Genomic DNA, 25,098 nt, shown 5'->3' on the forward strand with positions numbered 1-25,098 from the left:
TGATGTGTGGTGGGTGTGGGGATAGTGGAACGGGGGGAGCTGGGGGAATGTCGCAGCGTTCAAATTACAGACAGTCTGGCTCCAGTCAACTAATCACTCACTCACACCGCGCTCCCAGGTGCTACTTAAAAGCGTTCCACTGTATTTAAGTCGCCTTATCAATATACTCGAGTTAATGGCATCGATGCACCAGAGGCTATCTTTACAAGTCCCGTTCAGGAGGAATTGGCATATCCTGCTCACCGACCCTTGACCCATCCATTTTTTTCACATCTTGAAAAATGCACGTTTAGGACTGGAAGCAAGTTTATACCTGCTCAGTTCCCATTCCTGCCTGTTACTGGGCTCTGATTACAAAAGGGGGCTAGATATCGCAATCCGCTTACTTGTGGTATAGGCTTTTATCTGCAGGCCTGGGTAAAACAGCTTCCAATCAGTGCCCCAGTGAGGCTAAAGGACCCAGGAATGTGCTTTGGAATTGGAGATGGCTGTTGTCCGTCCCCTCCCTGGCCCATCACAGGTTAAGTACAGACTCTGGGCATTTTGCTTCAGGGGTCAAAGATTATTCTAACACAGTCCATTGCTCTGTAGTGGAGGGGCAGAAATGTTGATATTTCAGATTATTTGCTCAGCTCAGCATTTATGTAAATGGAGAGAGAGAGAGAAGGACATTCTCTACTTCCTAGGGTGCACACTGTCTCGGGCCAACACACTGTCTGGATCTAAGGGTTCAAGTCAAGGTCAGGTCAGCCAGGCTGGAGTGAGCCTGGGGCACAATGAGAGGGATGAAGTCTCAGGCAGTACCAGAAGACAACCAGCTCCTGAGAGCAGGGGGGAGGGGTCAACTGCAGTATTTGCATGTTCCAATAAAGGTATTCACCTCCAACCCAACCTGGCTGCCTATTCTTGCAAACTGAAGGAGGGGATTTCATCCCTTGCAATGGTAACCATAGCAGATCGCTCATGGAGTCTAGAAATAATTCTGGTGCCCAGAAAAGCAAAGATACAACTGCAAGGAAAGATAGTAGCTGGACAGAGGAGATTTGACTGCAATCATTTTTATCAAGTATCTTTTTCATGGGACATGCCTGTTTCTGGCAAGGCCATTATTTATTTTCCATCCCTAAACCGAAAACAATGCGCAATGGAGAGAAGGATGTGGAGGAGCTGGTGTTGACTGGAGCGGACAAAGTTAAAAATCACGCAACACCAGGTTATCATCCAACCACCGCTGTGGACAACCATCTGATGAAGGAGCAGCGCTCCGAAAGCGAGTGCTTCCAAATAAAGCTGTTGGACGATAACCTTGGGTTGTGTGATTTTTAACAATGGAGGGAAAACAGCAGCAGGGGACCAAGTTGGATGACATTGTGTTGAGTGGTGGAGCAGGCTCGAAGGGCTGAATGGCCTACAGTGGCTGTAGGTTTGGGAGTCAAAGATCAGCCAGACCAGGTCAGGATAAGGTGCTGTGAGGATGTAGGTTAAGCCAGATATGCTTGTACAAACAGTAGTTATAAGCATCTGTCAAAACAAAAAACAAACCCCAATTAAAAGGTCATAAGGTTCAGTATGGTTGAGGAATGGGAGAATATGTCACAAGTAAGGGAAATAGATGGCAGTGAAGGAGGATATACCTAACAATGGACCACAGCAGGTGAAATGGCCGAGTAAAACTTGTACTTTGTTATGCACAAGGCCAGATAAGGCAGGAGATAAACAATAGTAATGGGCACCGGGTTGGGAGGAGTGAATCCTATATAAGATATGTACTTGCTAAACTCTATTTTAGGCACCACGCTTGCATTCGTATAATAAACATACTGATTGCTTCAGATCTTGTCTCGGACTGAAATTATTGAAGTGAGTGAACTTTGTTTCTCACAGTATGAAGAGAGAAACGATGTTGGACTGTGGGCCTGGATGCCGAGAGGCCATTAAAACAGAGGAAACTGTGGTAGAGCTTAAAAAACAGCAAGGTCAATATCCCTGTGCTCTGTGTCGGGTGCATTCCTTTTCCCCGGGGGGGGGGACATAGTCTCACACAGTTGTTGCCTCAAATTATTGCCTCCTCTAGCTTTTGTTTTCATTTACTCATGGGATGTGGATGTTGCAAGCAAGTGATTACCTGTCCCCAATTGCCCTTGAGAACACTTAAGTTGCTGGAGGTGAGGAGTTTTGTTTTTAATAACTCAAGAGATGTGGGCATCTCTGGCTAGGCTAGGATTCATTGCCCATCCCTAATTGCCCAGAGTCTACCACATTGCTATGGGTCTGGAGTCACATGTAGGCCAGCCCGAGTAAGGATGACAGATTTCCTTCCCTGAAACAGATGGGCTTTTCCTGAAAATCGACAATGACGGCATGCTGGCTCAGAGGTTAGTACTGATGCCTCATAGGGACCCAGGTTCAATTCCAGCCTCGGGCGACTGTCTGTGTGGAGTTTGCACATTCTACCCCTGGCTGTGTGGGTTTCCTCTGGGTGCTTCCCACAGTCCAAAGATGTGCAGATTAGATGAATTGGCCATGCTAAATTGCCCGTAGTGTTCAGGAATGTGTAGGTTAGGTGCATTAGTCAGGGGTAAATATCGAGTAATAGGGTAGGGTAATGGGTCTGAGTGGTCAGACGGTCAGTGTGGACTTATTGGGCCAAATGACCTGTTTCCACACTGTAGGGATCCTATGATTCATAGTTATCCTTCGACTCTCAATTCCAGCTTTTTTTCATTGAATTTAAATTCTACCATCTGCCATTGGGGGCTTTCAATCCAGGTCCCCAGAACATTAGCTGAGTTTCTGGGTTAATAGTCTAGTAATGATACCACTAGACCATCGAGTTACATGTTGGACAGACCAGCTGAGGATGGCAGATTTCTCTGTGTGTCGGTGGTTAGTGAATCAGATGGGATTTTTTTGGAACTGTCAAGGATGCTTTCAGGGATTACTTTTGTGACAGAGATTAACATTGCATTGAATATGAATCCCTTCAACATGAAATCATGTTCCTAGAACATTAACGTGGGCCTCTGGATTACTGGTTCAATGACATTGACACAATATCATCATCTGCCCTGAGCCCATGACCTTGGGATGTAAACTGCATAGTTTCCAGCTCCATTGGTGGGATCAATACTGTAAAAAAAATACTTTCTCTGCATTGTCTGGTGCATATTCTGTAATGAAAATGTGTTGCTGGAAAAGCGCAGCAGGTCAGGCAGCATCCAAGGAGCTGGAGATTCGATGTTTCGGGCATAAGCCCTTCTTCGGGCATAAGCCATTCCTGAAGAAGGGCTTATGCCCGAAACATCGAATCTCCTGCTCCTTGGATGCTGCCTGACCTGCTGCACTTTTCCAGCAACACATTTTCAGCTCTGATCTCCAGCATCTGCAGACCTCACTTCCTCCTCATATTCTGTAATGGAACTGCTCGCGTCTTCAATCACACCTCCAACAGTCGCAAAGCAACTAAATTTTCATGCTTGTGTTGCAATCAAGCCATGACCTGCCTCTTCCTACTCCTACCTCCTGTGATCCAGCGGGAACTCTGCATTCCTGCAGTTCTGACTTCTTGAGCATTTCTGGTGTCCATCACAGCACTGTTATTGGCTGCCTGGCCCCCACGCTCACAATTCTCTTCCCCAAAATTTCTTCATGTCTTCTCAACCACGAAGACGTTTCTTAAATCCTGCCCCTTTGACAAATCTTTCAGGTCACCATCCTAACCTCCCACGCTTTGAGATTAATTCTGTTAAGGTATTGCACAATGCAAGCTGTTGTTGTAATGACTGGAGCTGCCAGAGTGTTGTTATTGAGGAGCTAAGGATGAAGCAAGAAACCTTCGTTCCCCCTTATCAGCATTGACCATGAGCCATATCAATATTGCAGCTACAATATTGAAACTGGGAATACTGCAGTGAGTAAAAAATGAGGTCTGCAGATGCTGGAGATCACAGCTGAAAATGTGTTGCTGGTTAAAGCACAGCAGGTTAGGCAGCATCCAAGGAATAGGAAATTCGACGTTTCGGGCATAAGCCCTTCATCAGGAATCAAGGTTCCTGATGAAGGGCTTATGCCCGAAACGTCGAATTTCCTATTCCTTGGATGGTGCCTAACCTGCTGTGCTTTGACCAGCAACACATTTTCATACTGCAGTGAGTAACTGGCTCCCTAAAGCCTGACCGCCATCTACATGACACAAGTCAGGAGTATGATGAAATTCTCTCCATTTACCTGGATGGGTGCAGCTCCAACAACACTCAAGAAGCTTGACACCATCCAGGATAAAGCAGCCCCCGCCTCAGTGGCACCACATCCACAAGCAGCCACCACCACTGACACATGTACGATTTACAAAGCACATTGCAGAAATTCACCAAAGTTCCTTAAACAGAACATTCCAAATCCATGACCTCTCCCATCTAGAAGGACATGGGGCAACAGACAACTGGGAACACCACCCCCTGTAAGTTCCCCTCCAAGCCACTCACTTGGGAAATATATCACCATTAGTGGTTGGCACTGCTGCCTCACAGGACCAGGGACCCGGGTTCGATTCCAGCCTCAGGTAACTGTCTGTGTGGAGTTTGCACATTCTCCTCATGTCTGTGTGGGTTTCCTGTGGGTGCTCCGGTCTCCTACCACAATTCAAAGGTGTGCAGGTTAGGTGAATTGGTCATGCTAAATTGCCCGTAGTGTTCAGGGATGTGTATGTTAGATGCATTAGTCAGCAGTAAAATGTAGAGTAATCGGGCAAGGGAATGGGTCTGGTTAGGTTGCTTGTCAGAGGGTTGGTGTGGACTTGTTAGACTGAAGGGCCTGTTTCCACACTGTAGGGATTCTAATTCAATTCAAAGACTCCTTCACTGTCGGTGGGTCAAAATCCGGGAACTCTCTCCCATAATAGTACTGTTGATGTCTGAGCACCAAATGGACTGCAGGTGTCTAAGAAGGCAACTCACCGCTATCTCCTCCTGGGTAATTAGGGACAGGCAATAAATGTAGCAAAGTATCCCACAAGCAATGAAAAACATTTATAGTCTGGTTGTCCCTGTAAGGAGGAAAACAAAGCAATCAATTTGTGCTCTGCAAGCTGACCCAAAAACATAGAGGGACATGAGCAGGTCACCTTTGTCTGGTGATGGGTCAACAGTCCCAATATTTCATTATGAGGTTATAGACATAGGAGCAGGAGTAGGCCATTTGGCCCATCGAATCTGCTGCATCATTAAGTGAGATTGAAGCTGATCTGATAATCCTCAACTCCACTTTCTTGTCTTTTCCCCATAACCCATGACTCCCTCACTCATTAAAAATCTATCTATTGCACCTTTCTATATAATTGATAGCCCATCTGAACAGTAAAACAAAGGCCCATACAGAATTTGAACCCAAGACCTCTTGTATTTTATTTGCCAACTCACACCAACTTATTGTGCCTGTAAACTAATGAGCCAACTTAAACACTGGAACCTAGAAAACAGGAGCACAGGATTGCATGATGCAGTGGTAGTGTCCCCCTCTCTGAGCCAGAGTTCAAGTCCTACCTGTTCCAGAGGTATGTGATAACATCCATGGAGATGTTGATTCGAAAACAGGAGTGGGAGTAGGCCATTCACCCCTTCAAGGCAAAAGTAAGGACTGCAAATGCTAGAGATCAGAGTCTAGATTAGAGTGGTGCTGGAAACGTACAGCAGGTCAGGCAACAGCCGAGAAGCAGGAAAATCCTTTATCACCCCTTCGAGACTGGTCCACCATCCAATATTAACATGGCTGATCATCCAATTCAATAGCCTGTTCCCACACTTCCCAATATTGATCCCTGCACCAAACCACAAAAGAACTGCCAACGCCGGAGTTCTGAAGAAGGGTGACTGGGCCTGAAACATTGACTCTGCTCTCTCTCTCCACAAATGCTGCCCGGCCTGCTGAGTGCACCAGCAATTTCTGATTCAGTTCCTTTGATCCCTGAGAGTTCTATGTGACCACGTTTCTGGGAAGTACAGTGGGATTAGATTCCCTACTGTGTGGAATCAGGCCATTTGGCCCAACAATTCCTCAATGACCCTCTGAAAAGTAACCCACCCAGACCCTTTCCCTCTCACTAACGCACCTAACACAATGGGCAATATAGTATGGCCAATTCACCTAATCTGCATGTTTTTGTACTGTGGGAGGAAACCAGAGCACCCGGAGGAAACCCACGCAGACACTGGGAGAATGTGCAAACTCCACACGGACAATTGCTCGAGGCTAGAATTGAACCTGGATCCTTGGCACTGTTAGGCAGCAATGCTAATCACTGAGCAACAATGCCACCCCAATTGATTCTATTAGGATGGATGGGAGGGAGTGGGGTGGGTGGTGGGTATTCCAATGAAAATTGTTGTATCATTCAGTAACCCTGCATCATCTTTGCCATCTCCCACCTTCCCCACTGCCACCATCCCTCGGCACACGCAGACATCCGGGAGACGGCCTTTGTCTACGCCATCACCTCGGCGGGTGTGACACACACCGTGACCCAGGCCTGTAGCATGGGCGAGCTGCTACAGTGCGGCTGTGACAGGTCCCGCAACCACTCTCCTCCGCTGCCGGGCGCGGGCACCAGGATGGAGGGCACCGCCTGGGAGTGGGGAGGCTGCGGCGATGACGTGGACTTCGGCTACGAGAAGTCCAAGCAGTTCATGGATGCCAGGCGGAAGAAGGGCAAGAGCGACATAAGGACGCTGGTGGACCTGCACAACAACGAGGCTGGAAGGCTGGTGAGTCATTCTTGTCGCTCCCTTTTCGGTCAGGCTGGCTGGCGTTGCTAAGCACATGGGGCACAATACTGGTCTTTGTAAAGTTGAGTGAGACGTCTCTATGAGGAGCAGGAGTAGGCCATTCAGCCCTGTGGGCCAGCTCAATGAGACCATGGCTGACCTGATTGTAATCTCAACTCCGCATTCCTGTAAATCTCCAACATAAAGAAGTAGACGGGCGGGAGGATGGAGGGACTCAGCAAGCCAGGCAGCATCAGGAAATGGAGAAGTCAATGTTTCACATGTAACCCATCTTCTGGATCTTCCAATATAAAGAGGCTGGGGCTGTTTTCCCTGGAGCGTTGGAGGCTGAGGGGTGACCTTATAGACATTTATAAAATCATGAGGGGCATGGGTAGCATAAATAGACAACGTCTTTTCCCAGGGTTGGGGAGCCCAGAACTAGAGGGTGCAGTTGGGGTGAGAGGGGAAAGATATAAAAGGGACCTAAGGGGCAATAGTTTCACGCAGAGGGTGGTGCGTGTATGGAATGAGCTGCCAGAGAAAGTGGTGGAGGCTGGTACATTTACAACACCGAAAAGACATTTAGACAGGTGTATGGATAGGAAAGATTTAGAGGGATATGGGCCAAGTGCAGGCAAGTGGGACTAGCTCAGTTTAGGAGTATGGTCGACATGTATGAAATGGGCCGAAGGGCTATATGATTCTATGACTCTTTCATCCTCTTGCTAACCAAAGATCCATCCACTTCTCTCTTAAACATTCTCAAAGGGTCAGTTTTCGCCATCTTGTGAGGAAATGAGCTTCAAGGACAAGGGTGGATGGCATCATAGGCATTTGGTGGCCATTCCTAATTGTCCTCGACCTGGGTGGCATTTTAGAGGGCAGCCGAGAGTCAGTCATATTGCTGTGGGGCTGGTGTCACACATTGGTCACATGCGTGAAGGCACCAACCACCTCTGATAGATTCTTGATGAGCAAGGGTGATGGAAGGTCATCGGGGGATACGCAGGAATGTCGAGTTGAGTTTGAAGTCAGATCAACCGTGACCTTTACTGGATGGTGGAGTAGGCCCAATGGGCCGAGTGGCCTTCTGTTCTTCCTTGATCATGTCTTTGTGTAGCAGGCTACAGGTGGCAGCCAAGCACAAACAGCGGAAAGTGATGTGCAAAACCCCAAGTGGGGTGTGGATGATTTAACCACAACACACCTCCAGAGGTGGAGGAAATGCATGCACAGCCTTGAGGTTGCCCAAGGAGTAGTTGGCCAGATTTCCTTCACTGAACAACGTAAGGGAACCAAAGGGGTTTCAATGGTAACTGATGGTAGTTTCGTAATCACTGTTACTGAGAGTAACTTCAGATGCTATTCATAGAATCCCTACAGTGTAGATGCAGGCCATTCGAGTCCACGCTGACCCTCACCACCTCCCCCCCGCCCCCCAACCTTACCCTCTAACTCTGCATTTCCCATGGCTAACCCACCTAAACCTAACCTGCACATCACAGACAATTGGGCATGTCCAATCCACTTAGCTTACACATCTTTGGACTGAGGGAGAAACCAGAGGGAACCCGGGAAGGCACGGGAAAAACGTGCAAGTTCCAGGCAGACAGTTGCCCAAGGCTGGAATCAAACCCGGGTCCCTGGCACTGTAAGGCAGCAGTACTAACCACTGAGACACCCATGCTGCTATGCTAGGATGGGAACTCATGTCTCTAGATCACATTATTTGAATGGCTATAAATTGAGAGAAAACCCAACTTGCATTAAAGGCCCGCCTGCCATTGTCGTTTCTAATTGCTTGCTCTACCTACACATAGGAACATTGTCAGGCCATCACCCACTCCACTGTACACCTCCTCCCTACACCCACCACACATCACCCACTCCACTGTACACCTCCCCCCCACACCGACCACACATCACTCACTCCACTGTACACCTCCCCCCTATACCCACCACCCATCACCCGCTCCACTGTGCACCTCCACCCTCATCACCCACAACAGTCAGCATCATCCCACAAAACACATCCCCATTCCCCTTACCCATTTCCTTTCCTCTAGTCATCCTTCTAGATGGTGTTCCATTGAGGCAGACTAATAAAGCAGTAAATGTCACCTCCTACTGCAGTTTACTCCACCTCACCGAGTGCCAACGTTTATGTGGATCAAGTTGAGTCAAAGTGCCCAGCGATATGTGTGGACAGAATCTTGTGTCTTGTCTGGGAGGTGGTCCATCAGGTCCTGCAGCCACCGTATTTTGCACTTATGCCCCATCCTAGATGGTGTCCAAGTCTTGAGAGTTATTGGACCAGACAAGTGGGCAGTATTTTATCACACTCCGGACTTGTGCTTTGTTGATGATGGACAGGCTTTGGGAGTCAGGAGGTGAGTTACTTGCCAGGTATTCCTAACCTCTGACCTACTCTCATAGCCATTCAAATGGTAAGTCCAGTTCAGCTTCCAATCAAGGTTCACCCCCAGGATGTTCAGAGTGCGGCATTCGGTGAGGGTAAAGCCACTGGATGTCAAGACATGATGCTTAGATTAACGTTGATACATTGGCAGTGTCATGGCTGCCAACTACATTCCCTTGCCCAAGATTTTACACAGAAAGTGGGCAGCTAACCGCAAGTGTCCAGACGAGACAGACTGATGGCGAGATGAGGAGGTGCCTCCTTTATACTTTACTCTGTGCCTCTGCCCTCGGTAATTCTGCCCACCCATGGCTTACCTTCTACCTTCATGCTGCTGATCCCCAATGCCTGCCTTCCCTAGACCAAGCGAGGCCTGTGATTAGCCTTCCAGTCTGGCTCCATCATTGTCTTCCGCATCAGGACCGCCCAAAGTTCCAACAGCAACCACAGCTCCCAGTGGCACTGCTGAGCCCAAGAGAGCTGCCGTCCCTCTGATTGGTCAGCAGTGCTTGGAGATGGAATCTCTTTTCCGATGAGATGGAAGACCCACCACATGTCATTTGGAAACTCATGCAGCGTTAAATAGATGCTGGGTAATCTGGCCAGACAAGGGTGGCTCATCACCAACTGTCACGTCAACAGCAAGTCAGGAACCTCACACCTCAGCCTAAAATTCAGTCCATCACATAATTGGTAAGGGAAGAGGCAGCCAGTGGTCCAGTCCCCGACTGTGCAAGTATCTCTCCAAAACAGCAGTTGAAGATAGAGTCCCTACTGTGTGGAAGCAGACCATTCAGCCCATCAAGTCCACACTGGTCCTCTGAAGCCCATCCCACCCAAACCCTGTAACCTTACATTTCCCATGGCCAATCCACCTAACCTGCACATAGAGCCATAGAGATGTACAGGATGGAAACAGACCCTTTAGTCCAACTCATCCATGCCAACCAGATATCCTAAATTATCTAGTCCCATTTGCCAGCGTTTGGCCCATATCCCTCTAAACCTTTCCTATTCATATACACATCCAGATGCTTTTTAAATGTTGTAATTGTACTAGCCTCCACCACTTCCTCTAGCAGCTCATACACACAACACCCTCTGCGTGAAAAAGTTGCCTCTTAGGTCCCTTTTAAAACTTTCCCCTCACCCTAAACCCATGCCCTCTAATTTTGGACACCCCACCCGGAGGAAAAGATTTTGGCTATTTACCCTATCTATGCTCTTCATATGACTTTATAAACCTCTATAAAGTCACCCCTCAACTTACAATGGTCCAGGTGAAATAGCCCCAGTCTATTCAGCATCTTCTTATAGCTCAAATCCTCCAACCTTGGCAACATCCTTGTAAAACTTTTCTGAACCATTTCACATTTCACAACATCCTTCCTATTGCAGGGAGACCAGGATCGCATGCATTATTCCAAAATTGGCCTAACCCGTGTCCTGTATAGCTGCAACATGACATCCCAATTCATATACTCAATGCACTGACCAATAAAGCCAAGCATACCAAACACCTTCTTCACTACACTATCTATCTGGGACTGCACTTTCAAGGAGCTATGAATCTGCACTCCAAGGTCTCCTTGTTCAGCAACTCTCCCCAGGACCTTACCATGAAGTGTGTAAGTCCTGTCCTGATTATATTAATTACATGTTGGGCAGGCTTATTGTTAGGGGACATCTGAACACTTCACCCTCATGGTGTTGGAGAACAGATCACAAAGTCTTTCAAATTATTTAGAGCAGAGAAAGAGGCCATTCTGCCCAGCTAGTTCATGTTGTATTGATGCAGCACACAGGCTTCCTCCCACCCCGATTTATCTCACCATAGTTAGACTATAAACCCATAAGACATAGGAGCAGAAATTAGGCCATTCAGCCCATCCAGTCTGCTCACCATTCAATCATGGCTGATACGTTTCTCAACCCCATTCGCCTGCTTTCTCCCCGTAACCCTTGATCCCCTTGATACTCAAGAATCTATCTTTTTCTGTCTTAAATATGTGCAATGACCTGGCCTCCACAGTCTTCTGTAAACGTGAATTCCACAAATTCACCACTCTCTGGCTGAAGAAGTTTCTCCTTATCGCCATTCTAAAAGGTCTTCCCTTTACGCTAAGGCTGTGCCCTCGGGTCCTAGTCTCTCCTACCAGTGGAAACATCTTCTCACCAACCACTCTGTCCAGGCCCTTCCATATTTTGTGAGTTTCAATTAGAATCCACCTCATCCTTGCAAACTCCATACAGTAAAGACCCAGAGTCAACAAATGATCCTCACATGTTAAGTTTTTCATGCCTGGGGCCATTCTCATGAACCTCCTCTGAACATGCTCCGAGGCCAGCACATCCATCCTGAAATGTGGGGCCCAAAACAGTGCGCAATACTCCAAATGTGGCCTGACCAGAGCCATATAGAGCATCAGAAGTACATCTCTGCTTTTATGTTCAAGTCTTCTCAAAATAAATGCCATCATTGCATTTGCCTTCCTAACTACTGACTCAACCTGCAAGTTTTCCTTTCACTATCATGTGTTTAGCGAGCTTCCTATTAAATATATCATGCTACTTGTCTCAACTGCTCCCTGCAAGGTCCGCGTTCCCCTCATCTGTGGATAAAGAAAGAAAAATCTTTCTTCTAAATGTGTTACCTGATGGTCTCCAGTTCTGGTCTCAGCCAGTGGTAGAAACATCCTGTACCCCTACCCTATTGAATCCTTTCATTCCTCACTCAGAGCAGACGACATGTTGAGGTTGATTTGTAGGATGATCTGAAGGAGCATCCATTTTGTCCAGGCAGTGGGGGGAGCAAAGGTGGGTTGTTAATGCAGCTCTGTAACAAACACAGGATAGACTTCAGTTTTAGCAACACAGGAGCAGGCTCCAAATGCAGATGAGACAGCTTGTTGTACTAGCCCTATTGCTCTGATAGATCCTGCACAGTTACAGAATCCACTCATTATTTAATCGCCTGAAGGGACAGAGACTTTGCAGGAGCAAAACCTTCCAAGTCAACTGAAACTACGGTGATATGAACTTATTCCCCAAGCCCTGAAGGTAAACCCAAGATATTAATCTAACATTAACATCAAACCTACATTATTCAATGTTGACCAACCACATTCCTCAAATGACATTACCGCAGCCCCATCATGTCCCATACATAGTTTGATCATTTCTGTCAATTTGTATACCCATCAATCCTGTCCTTAATCTGTCCTTACTTCTGTTGCAAATTCTCTAAATGCTGATCTCATTCCAGATTTGTTAATTTTATGAACAAAAACAGAAATTGCTGGCAAAAACTCAGCAGGTCTGGCAGCATCTGGGGATAGAGAAACAGAGTTCATGTTTCGGGTTTGGTATGACTCTTCCTCTGATCCCTGAAATCTCGGCACACACTGTTCCTGGCCGCCTGCGTAACCTCTCAGTAACTGAACCCACTTTGGCTCAATGGAAACACTCTCACCTCTTAGTTAGGGGCTTGTGGGTTCAGGATTCTGTTCCAGAGATTAGGGAACAAAGCCCAGGAGGTGACTGCTGTGCATTACTGAGGGAGCACAGCACTGTCAGTGGGACTGTCTTTCAGGGCCAGTCTCTCAGGTGGACAGAAAAGATCCCATGGGCGCCATTGCAAGGAAATGTTGGGCAATGACTCTAGTAACCTTAGCAGGACTGGGAGAGAAAGCAGAGTTAACATGTTGGGTCCATTGACTGAAGATACAGGAGTGCTGAAGATGGGGCAAAGTAATAGGTAAAGGTTCAATACATTTGGGGCCTGAGCATCTTCACTCGGATCCTTACCCCAACCCCCACACACCAAACCTTATCATCCCATGGGCTTCCACCACAAATAACCCATTGTCAGTCACTAATGGTTCCTATAAGCAGCTATTCTTTCCCCCAGGCTGACCTTTATTCATTCCTTCATAACTGTTTTTCTCTCTCTCTGGGCTCCATCTCCACCCATTGTTTACTCCTCCCCCTCTATCCCTCCACGCCTCTTCAGCATATATGCCAAACTCCAGCAAATATACCAATCGTTAGAGAGAAGAAGGATGAGAGGTGACTTAATAGAGACGTATAAGAAAATCAGAGGTTTCGACAGTGTGGACAGTGAGAGCCTTTTTCCTCAGATGATGATGGCTAGAATGAGGGCACATAGCTTTAAATTGAGGGGTGATTGATACAGACAGATGTCAGAGGTAGTTTCTTTATGCAGTGAGTAGGAGAGGCATGGAACGCACTGCCTGCAACAGTAGTAGACTCACCAACTTTAAGGGCATTTAAATGGTCATTGGATAAACATATGGATGAAAATGGAATAGTGTAGGGTTGATGGGCTTCAGATTAGTTCCACATGTTGGCGCAACATTGAGGGCCAAAGGGCGTGTACTGCGCTGTTTTGTTCTATGTTCCATGTTCTTTTTCCATCAGTTCTGAAGAAGAGTGACTGGACCTGAAACGTGAAATCTGCTTTCTCTCCACAGATGCTGTCAGACCTGCTGAGTTTTCCCAGCAATTTCTGATTTTGTATCTGGTTTCCAGCAACCACAGTTCCTTTATTTTGTTCAGTGTCTCCGGTAACCTGACTGACATTGCTAAAACATAGACTATCTGGTAATCATCGCACTGCAGTCTCTGCGATCTTGCTGAGCACAAATTGGACTACCGTATCATGATCTCGACAATACTTCGAAAAGATACTTTATTGACAGGAAAGCCCTTTGGCATCTCTTGAGAGGTGAAGCAAGTCTTTCTTTTTTAGGTTTATCTCAATTTCACAACCTATAGGAACATTGGAGCAATGAGAGACCATTCAGCCCATTGAGCCTACTCCAGTATTCAGTGCAATCATGGGGGCGTGGGGTGGATCAAGCCATGATCAGCACCCTTTCCAATACAATCCCATTATGTCATTGAGATTTAGCAATGTGACAATCTCTACCTTAAGCTTTCTCAATGATTGTGAGTTCTCTGAGATAGACAATTGCAAACATTCTCCATTCTGTGTGAGAAGAAATTCCTCCTCATCACCAGCGACTCCCCCCCTTGTTTTGAAATCTCTTCTTTATAGACGCCCCCCAACAGAAGAGACATCCAACCTGCATCTACTCTGTCTGTCCCTTTCAAGTACTTTGTAGATGCCAACGAGATCACCTTTCATTCTTTGAAATTCTGCAGGCCCAGTTTCTCCAATCTCTCTCTCTCTCTCTCTCTCTATCTGTCTATCTTTCTATTATCTACCTACCCCTACCTGTATTCTTGTCTTAACCACAGACATGTCATGATAAGTAAATAGACATGGAAAACTTAACCAATAGCTAGACATGTGTAAATAGATGGATAGATTGATGTGGAGATAGTTGGATGGATAAAAAGGATAAGTAGATGGATGGGTGGCTAATTAAGTGGATGGGTCGATGGATAAGATGATAGGTACAAATGTTTTCTTTCAACATAATTATCTATTAAAAAAAAGGAAAAGGTTCCAGATTTGAGAGTTAACCTCATGGATTTCTGGCTGAACCCTTCACCTGTGTGGATGGAAGGGCCTGTGAGTGCCCTGAACATTCATTGGTACAGTTACACATCCTCCTGTCCCTGCCATAAAATCCCAGAGTTTTCCTGACATCTCATTCAAATCCTTATTCTCAGCTCCCCCACCTCCATTCTGCTGCTGGATGCATTTTCCTTCCACTGAATTATCTCGCCTTCAATTCTCAGCTCCTTTTCATCTCACTTTGATGCGGAATTTAATCAAACAGAGGATTCCAGTGGATTTGTGAGGCGTGACCCATTGCTTTATGCAGGCTCCTGGCTTCTGGTGGTCTCTAGGTTCATTAGATTTGCACTGATAGAGTCCTGCTCCCGTGGTGACGTGCTGTCAAGCACAACCCCTCTGTATTATGGCTGTTAAACAAACTAGAAGAGAAATCATGATACCAAGCTGCATGGCTGAATAGTAGGATTCAAGGGTTATTGTTGCCCATGTGGCAGGAACCTATGCTAGAGAAAATTTGGGATATCCCCTCAAGTAGAATACTATTGCTGGAACCGTTCTATTTAAAGCCAAAACACTGACAAAATTTGTAATGTTTACTTATTACAACATTGACTACATTTGAGCAGTAGTTAATTGAATCCTGAGTGCTTTAGAACATCTTGTGGTTGCAAGGGATGCCATGTAAATGCAGGTTCACTTTCTTTTCTAAAAGTAAGGTCATTCATAAAGTGTGTAAAAGCTTTGTGGCTGCAACTTTCAAACCCGCGAGCTCTGGCACTCGGAAGGACAGCACTTGCATTGGAATGTCACCTGCTGCTCGCATCCCTCTGAGTCGCACACCATCCTGACTTGGAAATATATCGCCAGTCCTTCAGTGTCTGTTCCACAATCCTGGAATTGCTTCCCTAACAGCGTTGTGGGCTTACCTACACTCCAATGACTGCAACAGTTCACGAAGGCAGCTCACCAACGCTTTCTCAAGGGTGACTAAGGCAGCAACACCCACATCCCATGAACACAAAGCTGAATAAAAACGTTGCTGTTTTTAATGGTTTGAGAAGGGGAGGGAATGTGGGTTGGGTTGGCGGGTGTTAAATGAAACTTTCTTTAATGTAATTATCTTTAAATTCACTCAAGGGACGTGGAGTCACTGGCTTAGCCAAAATGTACTGCCCATCCCGAATTGTCTTTGTATTAATCTGGCTCCAATATTACCCACTCTTAAACCTAGTGTTCTCTTAGGAACATTCACTAGAGCTTCATTCAGCCCCTCTCTCATTTTCTCCATGATTTTAAAGTGCATTTAGACTGTTTCAAGATGCCTCTAGGCACTGAATTCTCTTCATTACACACTTTACCGCACACTCATTCACTTTAGATTCCATAGATAATTTGATTTAGAAATTGCCAGCAATCCTAATTTATGAAGACAGAAGTGAAGGATTCATTTAAAATGATTACTAGTTCTTGATTGTCTGTAATAGCTCAACTGAACTTGCTTAAAGCATTCCTTTTGATTTTTTGGAAACTTTAATTTTGACTGCACTTTCTTCCCTCCCCCCCTCCCCTCCTCGTGCTGTGATGACACAAGAAACCTGTTGGGATCCTTCAAGGTCATGAAAGGTCCTACCCATAGTTTCTCCTTCATACAGGCTGGGCAGTTATCTATAGTACATGCAACAACAAATCATATTTACACAGCACCTTTGACATAGCAACACGCCTTGGGGCTCATCACTGTGTTACCATGTAAAATCTGACACCAAGCCAATAGCGAGAGATATCAGGTCAGAACATAGAACATTGAACATAGAACAATACAGCACAGAACAGACCCTTCGGCCCATGATGTTGTGCCGAACATTTGTCCTAGCTTAAGCACCTATCCATGTACCTGTCCAATTGCCGCTTAAAGGTCACTAATGATTCTGACTCTGCCACTCCCACAGGCAGCGCATTCCATGCCCCCACCATTCTCTGGGTAAAGAACCTACCCCTGATATCCCCCCTATACCTTCCACCCTTCACCTTAAATTTATATCCCCTTGTAACACTCTGTTGTACCCCAGGAAAAAGTCTCTGTCTACTCTATCTATTCCCCTGATCATCTTATAAACCTCGATCAAGTCACCCCTCATCCTTCTCTGTTCCAATGAGAAAGGGCCTATCACTCTCAACCTATCCTCGTACGACCTATTCTCCATTCCAGGCAATATCCTGGTATATCTCCTCTGCACCCTCTCCAAAGCTTCCACATCTTTCCTAAAATGAGGCGACCAGAACTGCACATAGTACTCGAAATGTGGCCTTACCAAGGTCCTGTACAACTGCAACATCACCTCACGACTCTTGAATTCAATCCCTCTGCTAATGAACGCTAATACACCATAGGCCTTCTTACAAGCTCTATCCACCTGAGTGGCAACTTTCAAAGATCTATGAACATAGACCCTAAGATCCCTCTGCTCCTCCATCTTACTAAGAACTCTACCGTTCACCCTGTTTTCCGCATTCTTATTTGTCCTTCCTGAATGGACAACCTCACACTTGACAGGGTTTAATTCCATCTGCCACTCCTCAGCCCACCTCTGCATCATATCTAAGTCCCTTTGCAGCCGACAACAGCCCTCCTTGCTATCCACAACTCCACCTATCTTCGTATCGTCTGCAAATTTACTGACCCACCCTTCGACTCCCTCTTCCAAGTCATTAATAAAAATTACAAACAGCAGAGGACCCAGAACTGATCCCTGCAGAACTCCACTTGTAACTGGGCTCCAGGCTGAATATTTACCATCTACCACCACTCTCTGACCGGTTAGCCAGTTCTCTATCCAACTGGCCAAACTTCCCACTATCCCATGCCTCCTGACTTTCCGCATAAACCTATCATGGGGAACCTTATCAAATGCCTTACTAAAATCTATGTACACTACATCCAGTGCTCTACCCTCATCCACATGCTTGGTCACCTCCTCAAAGAATTCAATAAGACTTGTAAGGCAAGGCCTACCCCTCACAAATCCGTGCTGGCTGTCACTAATTAAGCAGTGTGTTTCCAGATACTCATAAACCCTATCCCTCAGCACCCTTTCCATTACTTTGCCTACCACCGAAGTAAGACTAACAGGGCCTGTAATTCCCGGGGTTATCTCTATTCCCTTTTTTGAACAGGGGCACAACATTTGCCACTCTCCAGTCCCCTGGCACCACCCCCATTGACTGTGAAGATGAAAAGATCATTGCCAACAGTTCTGCAATTTCCTCTCTTGCTTCCCACATAATCCTAGGATATATCCCGTCAGGCCGGGGGACTTGTCTATCCTCAAGTTTTTCAAAATGCCCAACACATCTTCCTTCCTAACAAGTATCTCCTCTAGCTTACCAGTCCGTTTCACACTCTCCTCTTCAACAATACGGTCCCTCTCATTTGTAAATACTGAAGAAAAGTACTCATACAAGATCTCTCCTATCTCTTCCGACTCAATACACAGTCTCCCACTACTGTCCTTGATCGGACCTACCCTCGTTCTCGTCATTCTCATGTTTCTCACATATGCATGAAAGGCCATAAGGTTATCCTTGATCCTACCCGCCAAAGATTTTTCATGCCCTCTCTTAGCACTCCTAATCCCTCTCTTCAGTTCCCTCCTGGCTATCCTGTATTCCTCCAATGCTCTGTCTGAACCTTGTTTCCTCAACCTTATGTAAGCCTCCTTTTTCCTCCTTACAAGACATTCAACCTTCCTCGTCAACCAAGGTTCCCTCACACGACCATCTCTTTCCTGCCTGACAGGTGCATACATATCAAGGACATGTCGTATCTGTTCCTTGACAAAGTTCCACATTTCAATGACATCCTTCCCTGACTGCCTATGCTCCCAACTAATGCTCCTCAGATCTTGTCTTGCATCATTGTATTTACCCTTCCCCCAATTGTAAAACCTACCCTGTTGCATGCACATATCTCTCTCCATAACCAAGGTGAAAATCACAGAATTGTGGTCACCATCACCAAAATGCTCACCCACTAACAAGCCCATCACTTGTCCCGGTTCGTTACCAAGTACCAAGTCCAACATGGCCTCCCCTCTGATCAGACAATCTACATACTGAGTTAGAAAAGCTTCCTGAACACACTGCACAAACACCGCCCCGTCCAATCTACTTGATCTAAAGAGCTTCCAATCAATATTTGGGAAGTTGAAATGACTACTACCCTGTGGCTTCTGCACCTTTCCAAAATCTGTTTCCCAATCTGTTTCTCCCCCTCTCTGCTGCTATTGGGGGGCCTATAGTAAACACCCAACAAGGTGACTGCTCCTTTCCTGTTTCTGACTTCAGCCCATACTACCTCCAAGGCAGATCCCCCTCGAACTGCCTTTCTGCAGCTGTTATACCATTTCTAATTAGCAACGCCACCCCTCCTCCTTTTTTACTACCCTCCCTAATCTTACTGAAACATCTGTAACCAGGAACCACCAACAACCATTCCTGTCCCTCTTCTATCCACATTTCCGTGATGGCCACAACATCGTAGTCCCAAATACCGACACACGCCTTAAGTTCACCCACCTTATTTTTGATACTCCTTGCGTTGAAGTATACACACTTGAGCCTATCTCTGTGTCCGCAAGTATTCCCTGTCAGTGCTACCTTCTCCACAGCCTCCCTACATTCTTGGACATTCTGAAAAACAGCTAACCTACTTGCTGGACTACAAATTAGTTTGACCCCTGCCAAATTAGTTTAAACCCCCCCAAAGAGTGCTAACAAGCCTACCTCCCAGGTGGCACTTAATAGGTATAGATAGCTGGGATCGAGTGAATCCCTACCGAGTGTAAGAGCAGTAGAAGTCTACATAAGAGGAAAATCAGGAGGGCAAAAAGGGGACCATGAGGTAGCTTTGATAAATAAAGTTAAGGAGAATCCAAAGCGATTTTATAAATACGTTAAGGGCAAGAGAGTAAGTAAGGTGAGAATAGGGCCCACCAAAGATCAGCAAGGCAGCCTATGTGTGGAAACGCATGAGATGGGGGCGATACTGAATGTGTATTCTGTGTCAGTATTTACTGTAGAAGCCAGAGAGCTTTGGGAAATAAATAGTGATATCTTGAAAAATGTCAATATTATACAGAGGTGGAGGGGCTGGAAATCATATAAAGGTAGATCAGTCTCCAGGACTTGATCAAGTGTACCTCAGAACTTTGCGGGAAACTAGGGAAGTGATTGCTGGGTCCCTTGCTGAGATATATGCATCATCATAATTACAGATGAGGTATTGGAAGACTGAGGTTTGCTAACGTGCTGCCATTATTTAAGAAAGGTGGTAAGGAAAAGCCATGGAACTATAGACGGGTGAGCCTTACATCAGTGGTGGGTAAGTTGTTGAAGGAGATTCTGAGGGACAGGATTTACAGGTATTTGAAAAGGCAAGACCGAGTAGGGATAGTCAGCATGGCTTTGTGCGTGGGAAATCATGTATCACTAAGTTGATTGAAAATTTTTGAGACATAACAAAGAAAATTGATGAAGGCAGAGGTGTAAACATTATCTATACAGAGTTCAGATCAGAGTGGTGCTGGAAAAGCACAGCAGGTCAGGCAGCATCCGGGGAGCAGGAAAATCGATGTTTCAGGAAAAAGCCCTTTACCTGGAATGATGTTTATACAGAGTTCAGTAAATCGTTTGACAAGGTTCCGCATGGTAGACTGGCTGGTGAGGTTAGATGACATAGGATTCGGGGGTGCTATGTAATTGGATACAAAATTAGCTTGAAAGTAAGAGACAGAGGGTAGTAGTGCCCCTCCCACTGTCCACACAGCCAGACCAGCTCATGTCAGGGTGGTAAAACCAATAAGAAAAAAAAAATGCTCATGATGACCATGCCAACCATTGTTAGTTGTTGCAAACACCCATCTGGCTCACTAATGGTCTTTAGCGAAGGAAACTGCCATCCTTAGCTGGTCTGGCCCACTTGTGACTCCAGACTCACAGCAATGACTCTGGGCAACAAATGCTGGTCCAGCCTGTGGATGAATGAAAGTGTTGCTGTTGAACAGATAGAAAAGGAGGGGGGAGGGGTGGGGTTGGGGGGTAGTGGCGGTGATTGGGGCGAGGTGGCAGAGTTGGTTAAGAATGGTGTTGAAGTGGGGGGTATGTGTGGGTGGGGCGGCAGTGTTGGATAAGGACGGTGTTGCAGTGGGGGGGGTGTGTGGGTGGGTTGGCAGTGTTGGTTAAGGACGGTGTTGCAGTTGGGGGGTGTGTGTGGGTGGGGTGGCAGTGATAGTTAACGACGGTGATGCAGAGGGGGAGGTGTGGGTGTGGTGGCAGTGTTGGTTAAGGACGGTGTTGCAGTGGGTGTGTGTGTGGGTGGGGTGGCAGTGTTGGTTAACAACAGTGTTGCAGTGAGGGGGGTGTCTGGATGGAGTGGCAGTGTTGGTTAAGGATGGTGTTGCAGTGGGGGAGAGTGTGGGTGGGGTGGCAGTGTTGGTTCATGCCGATGTTGCATTGGGGGTGTGTCTGATGGGGTGGCAATGTTGGCTAAGGATGGTGTTGCAGCGGGGGGGTGTCTGGATGGAGTGACAGTGTTGGTTAAGGATGGTGTTGCAGTGGGGGTGTGTGGTGGGGTGGCAGTGTTGGTTAAGGATGGTGTTACAGTGGAGTGATTTTGTGAGTGGGATGGCAGTGTTGGTTAACGATGGTGTTGCAGTGGGGGTGTGTCTGGATGGAGTGACAGTGTTGGTTAAGGATGGTGTTGCAGTGGGGGGGTGTCTGGATGGAGTGACAGTGTTGGTTAAGGACAGTGTTGCAGTGGGGGGGAGTGTTGGTGGGGTGGCAGTGTTGGTTAAGGACGGTGTTGCAGTGGGGGTGTGTGGGGGGGTGGCAGTGTTGGTTAAGGACGGTATTGCAGTGGGGGGGGTGTGTGGAAGGGGTAGCAGTGTTGGTTAAGGACGGTATTGCAGTGGGGGGGTGTCTGGATGGAGTGACAGTGTTGGTTAAGGACAGTGTTGCAGTGGGGGGGAGTGTTGGTGGGGTGGCAGTGTTGGTTAAGGACGGTGTTGCAGTGGGGGTGTGTGGGGGGGTGGCAGTGTTGGTTAAGGACGGTATTGCAGTGGGGGTGTGTGTGGGTGGGTGGTAGTGTTGGTTAAGGATGGTGTTGCAGTGGGGGCTTGTGTGGCTGGGTGGCAGTCTTGGTTAAGATGGTGTTGCAGTGGGTGGGGTGTGTGGGTGGGGTGGCAGTGTTTTTTAGAACATAGAACATAGATAAAAAAAAGCGCAGTACAGGCCCTTTGGCCCTCGATGTTGCTCCGATCCAAGCCCACCTAACCTACACTAGTCCACTATCCTCCATATGCCTATCCAATGCCCGTTTAAATGCCCATAAAGAGGGAGAGTCTACCACTGCTACTGGCAGGGCGTTCCATGAATTCATGACTCGTTGAGTAAAGAATCTACCCCTAACATCTGTCCTATACCTACCACCCCTTAATTTAAAGCTATGCCCCCTCGTAATAGCTGACTCCATATGTGGAAAAAGGTTCTCATGGTCAACCCTATCTAAACCCCTAATCATCTTGTACACCTCTATCAAGTCACCTCTAAACCTTACTTTCTCCAATGAAAACAGCCCCAAGTGCCTCAGCCTTTCCTCATACGATCTTCCTACCATACCAGGCAACATCCTGGTAAACCTCCTCTGCATCCGTTCCAGTGCTTCCACATCCTTCCTATAGTATGGCGACCAAAACTGCACACAATACTCCAGATGCGGCCGCACCAGAGTCTTATACAACTGCAACATGACCTTAGGACTCCTGAACTCAATTCCTCTACCAATAAAAGCCAGTACGCCATATGCCTTCTTCACAGCACTATATACCTGGGTGGCAACTTTCAGAGATCTGTGTACATGGACTCCAAGATCCCTCTGCTCATCCACACTACCAAGTATCCAACCAATAGCCCAGTACTCCATTTTCTTGTTACTCTTACAAAAGTGAATCACTTCACACTTACCTACAAAGTGAATCACCTACACACTTCACACTTAGCTTACTTTTAAGGAAGGTGTTGCAGTGGTGTGTGTGTGTGTGTGTCTGGGTGGTGTGACAGTGTTGGTTAACGACCGTGTTGTAGTGGGGAGGGTATGTGGGTGGGGTGGCAGTGTTTTTTAAGGACGGTGTTGCAGTGAGGTGGTGTGGGTGAGGTGGTAGTATTGGTTAAGGATGGTGTTGCAGTGGGGAGGTTGTGGGTGGGGTGGTCGTGTTGGTTAAGGACGGTGTTGCAGTGGGAGCGTGTATTGGTGGGGTGGCAGTGTTGGTTATGGATGGTGAGGCAGTGGGGGGGTGTGGGTGGGGTGTCAGTGTTGATTAAGTATGGTGTTGCAGTGGGGGTGTGGGTGGGATGGCAGTATTGGTTAAGGACGGTGTTGCAGTGGCGGCTTGTGTGGGTGGGGTGGCAGTGTTGTTTAAGGATGGTGTTGCAGTGGGGGGGATGTGTGGGTGAGGTGGCAGTGTTGGTTAAGGATGGTGTTACAGTGGGGGTGTGTGTGGGTGTGATGGTAGTGTTAGTTAAGGACGGTGTTGAGGTGGGAGGGTGTGTGGGTGGGGTGGCAGTGTTGGATAAGGATGGTGTTGCAGTGGGGGGTTGTCTGGATGGAGTGGCAGTGTTGGTTAAGGATGGTGCTGCAGTGGGGGGCGGAGTGTGGGTGGGGTGGCAGTGTTGGTTAAGGACGGTGTTGCAGTGGAGGGGATTGTGGTGGCAGTGTTGGTTAAGGACTGTGTTGCAGTGGGGGTGTGTGGTGGGGTGGCAGTATTGGTTAAGGACGGTGTTGCAGTAGGGGTGTGTGTGGGTAGGGTGGCAGTGTTGGTTGAGGATAATGTTGCAGTGGGGGGGGTGTGGGTGGGGTGGCAGTGTTGGTTAAGGACTGTGTTGCAGTGGGGGTGTGTGGAAGAGGTGGCAGTGTTGGTTAAGGACGGTGTTGCAGTGGGGTGTGTGTGGGTGGGTGGTAGTGTTGGTTAAGGACGGTGTTGCAGTAGGGGTGTGTGTGGGTGGGGTGGCAGTGTTGGTTAAGGACAATGTTGCAGTGGGGGGTGTGTGGGTGGGGTGGCAGTGTTGGTTTAGGATGGTGTTGCAGTGGGTGGGGTGGAAATGTTGGTTAACGATGGTGTTGCAGTGGGGGTGTGTGTGGGTGAGTTGGCAGTGTTGGTGGGTGGGGTGGCAGTGTTGGTTAAGGATGGTGTTCCAGTGGGGGTGTGTGGGTGGGGTGGCAGTGTTGGTTAATGATGATGTTGCATTGGGGGCGGTGTGTGGGTCCGGTGGCAGTGTTGGTTAAGGATGGTGTTGCAGTGGGAGTGTGTGGGTGGGGTGGTAGTGTTAGTTAAGGACGGTGTTGCAGTGGGAGTGTGTGGGTGGGATGGCAGCGTTGGTTAAGGACGTTGCAGTGGGGGAGGTGTCTGGATGGAATGGCAGTGTTGGTTAAGGATGGTGTTGCAGTGGGGGGGAGTGTGGGTGGGGTGGCAGTGTTGGTTAAGGATGGTATTGCAGTGGAGGGGAGTGTGGGTGGGTGGCAGTGTTGGTTAAGAACTGTGTTGCAGTGGGGGTGTGTGTGGGTGGGTGGTAGTGTTGGTTAAGGATGGTGTTGCAGTGGGGGTGTGTGGTGGGGTGGCAGTATTGGTTAAGGATGGTGTTGCAGTGGGGGTGTGTGTGGGTGGGTGGTAGTGTTGGTTAAGGACGGTGTTGCAGTGGGGGTGTGTTTGGGTGGGGTGGCAGTGTTGGTTAAGGACAATGTTGCAGTGGGGGGTGTGTGGGTGGGGTGGCAGTGTTGGTTAAGGACGGTGTTGCAGTGGGGGGGGTGTCTGGATGGAGTGGCAGTGTTGGTTAAGGATGGTGTTGCAGTGGGGGTGTGTGTGTGGGTGGGGTGGCAGCGTTGGTTAAGGACGGTGTTGCAGTGGGGGGGTGTCTGGATGGAATGGCAGTGTTGGTTAAGGATGGTGTTGCAGTGGGGGGGGTGTGTGGGTGGGGTGGCAGTGTTGGTTAATTACGATGTTGCATTGGGGGCGGTGTGTGGGTGCGGTGGCAGTGTTGGTTAAGGACGTTGTTGCAGTGCTGGTGGAAGAGGGTGTTTTGGAGGGTTCAAGGATACAATCAATTAGGCTGGAGCTAAGGAACAAACTGTTGAAATAACAGGGACAGTGTGGAAGGCGGATACAAAATTGACTGAGTGATAGGAAGTAATGAGTAATGGTCATTGGATATTTTTCAGACTGGAGGGAGATTTCTTGTGGAATTTCCCAGAGGCCAGTATTGGGTCCTTTGTTTCCACACTGCTTAGTTCATGGACAGTTATGATGCTGACCTGGCCTGTAGTACACATATTCGGTGGAAAAATATTTTATGAAATTCTT

At 47.4% G+C, this 25,098-nt stretch overlaps 1 protein-coding gene across 1 annotated transcript in view; it reads left to right on the top strand.

The window, feature by feature from the left end:
- The window catches only part of LOC132817723 (protein Wnt-6-like), a 107,997-nt gene that overhangs the window by 79,060 nt on the left and 3,839 nt on the right, over positions 1 to 25,098 (top strand). Inside the window, exon 3 of the mRNA XM_060828263.1 lies at positions 6,457 to 6,758. Coding sequence (XP_060684246.1) covers positions 6,457 to 6,758 — 302 coding nt within the window. The remainder of the gene's footprint in view (positions 1 to 6,456; positions 6,759 to 25,098) is intronic.

This window comes from Hemiscyllium ocellatum, chromosome 7 (assembly GCF_020745735.1).
Source record: "Hemiscyllium ocellatum isolate sHemOce1 chromosome 7, sHemOce1.pat.X.cur, whole genome shotgun sequence".
Taxonomy (NCBI): domain Eukaryota; kingdom Metazoa; phylum Chordata; class Chondrichthyes; order Orectolobiformes; family Hemiscylliidae; genus Hemiscyllium; species Hemiscyllium ocellatum.